The sequence below is a fragment of the Corvus kubaryi genome, unplaced genomic scaffold, assembly GCF_017639235.1.
Source record: "Corvus kubaryi isolate FWS band 111438036 unplaced genomic scaffold, C.kubaryi_AGA036_p1.0 split3-37304, whole genome shotgun sequence".
Taxonomy (NCBI): Eukaryota; Metazoa; Chordata; class Aves; order Passeriformes; family Corvidae; genus Corvus; species Corvus kubaryi.
The window spans coordinates 2,764,114-2,771,592 of record NW_024582087.1 but is presented as its reverse complement, the minus strand read 5'-3'; the positions used below and the strand labels follow the sequence as shown (position 1 = coordinate 2,771,592).

The 7,479-nt window shown below is 59.0% G+C and overlaps 1 protein-coding gene across 1 annotated transcript; it reads left to right on the top strand.

Annotated features, from left to right (window-relative positions):
* Positions 1–3,060: 3,060 nt before the first annotated feature.
* On the top strand, positions 3,061–7,473 carry LOC121658523 (platelet-activating factor receptor-like; the record flags this gene model as incomplete). The annotated part of the gene is made up of 2 exons (XM_042015554.1): positions 3,061–3,261; positions 6,511–7,473. Coding segments are annotated over exons 1-2 (1,071 nt in total), but the record flags the coding sequence as incomplete, so codon positions are not given.
* Between the last annotated feature and the right edge of the window lie 6 nt (positions 7,474–7,479).

Below are 7,479 nucleotides of genomic sequence, written 5' to 3'. Positions count from 1 at the left end.
AGGCTTTTCAGCCCTGCAGCAGCAAATAAATTCTGTCCTTTGTGTGCTGCAGGTGGTCAAACAAGAAATGACCAGTCCTGCACTCAGGCTGCAGTTGGTGATTGTCAGCGTGGAAAAAGGAGAATAGAGCAGCTGCTTCTCAGATGTTAATTCAACTAAACCTTGTTAAAAAGCTGTTTTGCTGAAATACTTAAACATTGAATTTAAAAAATAACCTAGTGTATAAATCAGCATGTACAGAAGCACAGCAAATAGCAGTTCAGGGAAATAAACCAACTTGCAGAGCTGGAATTAATGACATTTTCCCTCTAATTTGCCACTAAACTACAAAGGGAAACTTCAAATATTTAAAATCTTGTTTGAGGAGCAACATGCTGAGTACCTTAATTCAGGAATCACAGGTAAGTAACAGTAGACCTATAAGGTGTGAAGCCAGTGGGATTCATTTGGTGAATTCCTATTGAATCCTGTGTGGTTTGTCACTGCTGCTCCTTGCTCTGGGGTAGGAAAACACACAAAGCCATTTCTGACCTTAGAAGTACATGCATTATGTTCATTTAATCTCAAATCTGATACGAGTACTTGAGAATATTTGGCAGGCACATGGCCTGTGGTTCTGAATGGTGATTCCATGTCATGTAGTTCCTGCTGTTTTCTGTCTGTCTTTTGCAGTCTTTCTAATTATGTGCTTTGCGCTTGCAGAAAAAGAAGTCTGAGTGCAATGAAGAGGAACCAGGAACATACAGCTCTTAAAAATAAAATATTTAAATATTTTTATAAATGACTTCTGTTTTATTCCGGAGGGTATTCAGTGTATAAGCAGTCTGTCAGTGTGGAGTGGTATGGCTGGGTCTGAGAAACAGGAATTTCTGGAAATTTCACTTGTTCCTTACTCCCATTTTGTGTTACATAGTTTTGTATCATAGAATTCCAAATGTTTACCTGGTTGGTTTTTAATAGCTTTCTTGGTGATGACTGCAGTAATTTAGCCTGAGATGCCAAGAGTTAAGAGTTCTCTAGAAGCCAGAGCAGTGCTGGGTTTAGCTCTTGCAGCACAAATTGCCATGGTTCATGTTGCTTCACTTGATGCTTTGGCAGCTGCACTGTGTACATACGGGGTTCATGCTGTCATTCATTAAATATCAAGTTGTTTAATATGTCGAAATACACCAGTGGTGGCTCTGCTTATTGTGGCAGGGTTTCCTCCTGCAGTGGCATGAAGAGTCATGAACATTTGGGTGGGACCTGCTTTGCCAGATTAGAAACATGAAAATAAGTTTAATTTCATCTGGCAAAGTGGTATGAAATGCTTGAGAGAGGTATGAATGCCTGAGAGTGCTCGTGGCAGGGAGGGGTTGGTGCACTAGGAGCTGCTGCTGTTCCCTCTCAGGCAATCAGGTGCTGGGTGCAGGCAATCTGAGGTGTTCCACTGATTTGATGACTTCATTACTTCATGGCATTGTCTGGATCCTCCAAAGGCTTCAGTGAGGTTTGTGGCTCCTCAGTAGTCACCCTGCAGGGACTGGGGTTCAGTGTCTTTGTCTCCACAGCTACTGCAGCTCGTGCAGCCTTTTTTCTTCAGATTCTGTTGCTTTCTATTAGCTTGTCCTCATTTCCACTGTTGCAGCACTGGCTGCTTCCTGTGTGAAACTGTTCCGGCATTCCATTTGCTGAACTTCACCTCCTGAACTCCTTTCTGTGAGCAAACCACAGCCTGTGTTCTGTAGGGATGGGATGGGTTTTCCCTGGCTGTTACCGTCACCTGGGGTGTCCTCTGGCTGGTGAGGCTGACACCTTCTTCTACCAAATAGTTCATTAAGTAGCTTCTGTAATCAATAAAAAGTCAGAGGCTGAGACCAGGTATGCTTAAACAATGCCCTGATGTCACAGCCTTGCATGTACATTGAGCTGCTGCAATCCCTTTTTCAGGGTTTGATCTTTATTTTTTAATTCCTTTTCAACCAAGGAGCTTTCCAAGCCATGAAGGCCTGGAGCCTGCCCTGGCCCCTTGCTCTCTGTCATTCCATGGTGTGCCAACCCAAGCTCCAGATCATGGTGAGCAGCTGAAGAATCATGTGCTGCCAGGAGTAAAAATAATGTCACTGTCCCTGGGCCACGTCCAACCAGTGCCTGTGGTAGCCCCTGCAAGGTGGTGGCTGAGCTGGAGTCGGTGCAGGTCCAGCTGACCGTGCTCTCTGTGCTTCCTCATGCCTGGAAAACACTTCGGGCTCTCATGCTTTAGTGGCATTAAAAAAAAAATTCCACTTGAATTGCACAAACGTCAGCGCCTGCGGCTCCCCCGGGCCTGGCTCTCGCCAATCCCGGGCTGCCTTTCCTGGGAGGCTCGGCGTGTGCCGGTGGCTGAGCAGCGCAGGCGCTGACGCAGAGGCCCGGGGAGCGCGGCTGCCTCCGTCACCCCAAAGCGGCCTCCCTGGGGCCAGAGCATCCTCGCTGCTGCTGCCTCCTCCATCTGCTCCTGCCTGCTCCCTAGAGCTGTGGCCAGCACTGCCTGTACCCTGCTTGATCTGTGCTCCCTGCAGCCCCTCGCGCCCCAAGCCAGCCGGTGTTGCCATGGTCCACACCTGCTCAGAGAGGCCACGAAGCCCCAGCTGTGGGATTTGTTGAGGGGACGTGGGGGCTCCCCTTTTTCCTCCAGTTCTGTTTTGGTGGGAGGATGGTGCTGCTGGCGGGGATGTGTCACAGCCTGGGGGGTGACGCTGCACATCTGAGCAGCCCCTGCCCCCGCAGCACCCAAGGGCTAGAGGATCCCTGTCCGTGCGGGGCCGGGCTGAATCGGGCAGGGGCAGGGCTGGGAGCGGGGCCGGGCTGGGAGCGGGACCTGGCTGAGCCGGGCACGGAGCGGGGCCGGACCGGGCTGGGAGCGGAGCCGGGTCGGGCTAGGGAGCGGGGCCGGGCCGGGCTGGGAGCGGGGCCGGGGCGGGGAACGGGGTCGGGCCGGGCTGGGAGCGGGGCCGGGTCGGGCTAGGGAGCGGGGCCGGGCTGGGAGCGGAGCCGGGCCGGGCTGGGAGCGGGGCCGGGCTGGGAACGGGGCCGGGCTGAGAGCGGGGCCGGGCCGGGCTGGGAACGGGGCCGGGCTGGGAGCGGGGCCGGGTCGCTCCGCCCCGCTCCGCCCTCGGGCCCGCCCGTCCCGCCATGGCGGCGGCCTTCACCGCCCTCCGTGTCCTGCTTGGGCTCTTCTTCTTCCTCACGGGCGCGCTGAAGGTGTCGGACTGGCTCTCGGCCGACCTGCACCGGCACATGGTGAGCGAGGCCGCGGGCTGGATGGGCTCGGGGGCCGCAGGGCCGAGCCGGGGGGAATGAGCAGGTTGGGGGCAGCGGTGCAAAGGGCACTTTGGCGTGCAGGGTTGAGCTCCGGGGGAAAGGAACAGGTTGGGGGTGCAGGGTTGAGGCCCTCGGGGTGCAGAGTTGAGCTCCGGGGGAAACGTGCAGGGCTGACCCTGATGTGGTGCGGGGCTGAGCCTTGAGTGAGAATGAGCAGGTTGAGGGTACAGGAGTTCAGGGTGGAGCACTTTGGGGTAGGGGGCTGAGCCCTTACTGGTAACTCAGCCAGAGTCCCTTGGAACGCAGGGCTGATCCCCCTGAGGGGGAATGGGCAGGTTGGGATGTTGGGCTGCAGGGCCAAGCACTTTAGGGTGCAGGGCTGATCCCCTTGGGGTATGGGGTTGAGTTATTTAGGGTGCAGAGCTGATCCCTCTGACAGGGCAAGGCAGAGCAGACCCACTGGAGGGGCTGTATTCCCCCAGCCCCAGGCTCAAGGCTGCCTTGCTCCCCTCCCACCCTTCTCAGGCATCGGAGTTTGTGCGCTTCGCCAAAGTGTTTCCCCTGAAGGAGTTGGGGTTTGTGCCGGAGCCGGGCGGGTACCTGGCAGCCGTGGGCTGGGTGGAGGTGACGGCCGGGCTGCTACTGGCATTTGGGCCCCAGCTGCTGCAGGAGATCAGCAACTTCATCCTCAGCGTCGTCATGATTGGTGAGAGCCGGCAGCGCCCACTGCCCTTTGTGGTGTCTTGGGACACCCTCAGCCAGGGACCCCCATTCCCACTCTCTGCTCCCTGCCCAGGTGCCATCTACACGCTGCTGGCACTGCGGGAACCGCTGGCCATGTGTGCCCCAGCCACCCTCTGCCTCGGCCTCCTCCTGCTGGTCAACATCCGTGGGTACCCGGCCACCCCTCGGCCCAAGTTCGAGTGACCAGAGGTGGGAAGGACAGACGGCTCGGCCGGTGGGAAGCAATGCCTTTATGGTATTTTCAGGGACGGCATCGCATCCTACAGGGTAACTTGCTGCTGAGACACAGTGTGTCCTCTACTGCCTCTGCCAGTGAGTCTGGTGCTGGTTCTCCCCACACTGCGGGACCTGGGCCAGTGCTGTGGGATGGTGGCCATGGCACCACTGTGGCACTGCTGTGGCGCTGCTCCGGCAGCTCTGTTGCTAAACGCGCAGAAGTTGTCCAGCTCTTCCCAGTGTTTGGCCACACTGAGCAGGGGCTGGCTCTGCTCTCTCGGGGGCTTTCAAATTTTGGAATAAAACCTCTTGTTTTTCACGTTTTGCCTCCCTGTTTATGTCTGCCTCCCCCCCACACTAAGGCTCAGGGGCTAAGGGGATGTCCTGGGGCTGGAGGAGCCGGTCCCTGGGGACAGTGCCTGGAGACAAGGCCTGGGGACCTGTGGGAGCTGGCACGGGAGCTGGCACAGAGGCAGATGGACAGCGGGGAGAGCCCATCTGGGGTGGGATCCCTCGGGCACCCACAGCCACCCAGCGATGTGCCAGGCGCCTTGCTGCACATCCAGGGAGTGACAGGAGTGAGTGCCCAGGCAGGCATGTGCTTTTTGTGGATCTTGCTCCCACAGGGAGCCACCCTCTGCCACCCCAGATGGGCACAGCACACACAGGATGAACCACAGTTCATCTGAACCCGGTGCATCTCCTGGCAAGGGGGCTGGGATAGCTGTGTGGGGAGTCTGGCTGTTGGGATGAGCAAGGGGTGTAAGACACCCCTGTACCCCCGGTGGGACCTGAATTACCTTGGGGTGACGTCTTTAGTGTCCTAAAGGAACACACAAATTGCAGGGCCACACAAAGCAGCAAGTCAGGTGCTCACAGAGTTTGGGCCTGTAGGGCTGCTTCCCCTAAAACCAGCTTTGAAGCCAACAAAAGCACAAATAGCCAGAAGGAGGCAGATTCCTGCTTTGATGCCTTTGGGGCATCCCTCTTCTCCCCAGCTGCCGGGTGCAGAAACTTGACCCTCTGCTGCTTTCATCCAGGCGTGGGTGGGAAAAGGGGCCTGGGAAACGGTATTAGATGTGGCTGGGGGCACGCGGGGGGGTCAGCCAGGCCAGTACCAGCCACCCCTACATGTGCCCAGCCCCGTCAGCCGGCGCAGGGGATCTTAGGGTGGCTCCAGCAGGGAATCCCCCATTACATACACACACAGGTGCTCTCCTCACTCCAGCTGCTGTCCCACAGGCACTAAGACACAGGGGGGCTTGGGATGGTGGGTGGGCGTCAGGCAGCCCCTGCCTCCCCCAGCACTTAAAACCATCCCCAGCCTGGCTGGATCAGAGTGAGGAGCAGCCAGAGGGGACACAGCCGCTCCTGCCCGACCCGGCAAGGTAAGTAACAATTCATGGTGTGGGCGAGATGGAGCATTCACTGTCCTAACGATGGGGAAGGAGGAGGAAAAGGGGACCACTGAGGGATCCAGAGGCTCCTTTGGGGTCCAAATGAGGTTCCCCAGGCTCAGCAGCTTGTGCTCTCCTTGCCTCAACCCGGGGCTGGCTGCTGTGTGTGCCGAATCCAGCCCTGCTGTGCTGGAAAACACCGGCTGGTGACTCAGTGCCTTCGTTGGCGAGGTGTGGGCAGGCAGTGATGGGAGGTGAAATAACTGCAGCCCTGGATACAGCCACTGCAGCACAACGTGGTTTTCCATGGCCAGGACCAGAGGCAAACCTGCCTGTGCAGGACTGGGGGGCAGGGGGGGATGCTGGCCCTGTGCTTATACCCCCTGTCCATACCTGGGTCTCTCCATTCTGGAGCTCGCTGAGCCAGTGGGTGACTTCCCCATGCCTGGCTCCGTGGGGAGTTTGGGGTGCTGGGGGAGGGCTGGGGTGGGTGGCCCCACAGGCACACGCTGCGTGGGAGGTGTTAAGCCCCGCAGCTGCTGACTGGAGCCAGTGCGGCACCTCCGGGTGCCTCCAGCCGCAGTTCTGTCCCTTGGCTGTGCTGCAGCTGTGCCTGCCACTCCCTGGGAACTCTAGCTGGGCTGTTGACAGTGGCCTCTGGGCTCCCTTTTGGCGTGGGGAGACATAGCTGGGGTCTCCTCATCTCCTGTGGAACCTGAGCCATTCCAGCAGATGATGGCATCCCCGCGGGGCTCTACCTCCAGTGCCCAGCAGCTACCACAGGTGCCAGCCAGAGAGGTTGTCCTGTCCAGGTGAACCTCCTTCCTCTGTCCCCGAGGGCTGTGCCACTGAGTGTTCCCCATCTTTGCAGGAGCCCGGGATGAACAGCTCGGTGCCGGGACTGCTGCCGGTGGAACACCCTGGCGAGTGCGTGCCCAGCAACCCGGTGCAGTTCATGCTGGTGCCTGTTGTCTACTGCCTGGTGCTGTGTGTGGGGCTGCCAGGCAACCTGGTGGCATTGCTGGTCTTCCTGCAGAGTGTCAAGGTGAGGAAGGCCATCCGCATCTACCTCATCAACCTCACGCTGGCCGACATCCTCTTCAACCTCACCCTGCCCCTCTGGATCCACTACTACCTGGCTGGGGGGGACTGGCTACTCTCGGAGGCTGCCTGTCGCCTGGCCGGGGCCGCCTACTACCTGGCAACCTACAGTGCCATCACCTTCATGGCGCTCATCAGCTTAAACCGGTTCTGCGCGGTGCGGGCGGCACGGCGGGCACTGCCGCTGACGGGGCCCCGAGGCGCCACGCTGGCCTGTGCCCTGGCCTGGCTGCTGGGACTGGGCTGTGCCGTGCCCACCCTGGCCACTCACCAGACCTTCCCCACCCGTGCTGGGACCACTGCCTGCTTTGAGCAGCACGGGCGGCAGCGGGGCTATGCCTACGCCATGGTGGGCTTCTTCTCCGCCACCTTCCTGGTGGTGCTGGGCACCTACGCCTCCATCGCCCGGGCACTCTCGGTGCCCGCCGCAGCCTCACCAGGCTCCCACAGGCAGCAGGCCCGTGCCATGGTGCTGGGGATGCTGCTGATCTTTGTGGTCTGTGTGGCCCCCTACCACCTGACGCTGGCCCCCTGGGTGGGCAGCCGGCCCCCCGCACCACTCTGCGGGCCCCCCGACACCCTGGATGTGCTGCACACACTGAGTGTGGCCCTGCTCAGCCTCAACAGCTGCCTGGACCCCCTCATCTACTGCTTCTCCATCCGGCGCTTCCGCGCTGACCTGGGACGGACCCTGCGCAACATCGGCCGGTGCTTCCCGCTGCCCCCGCCGGCCCCCCCC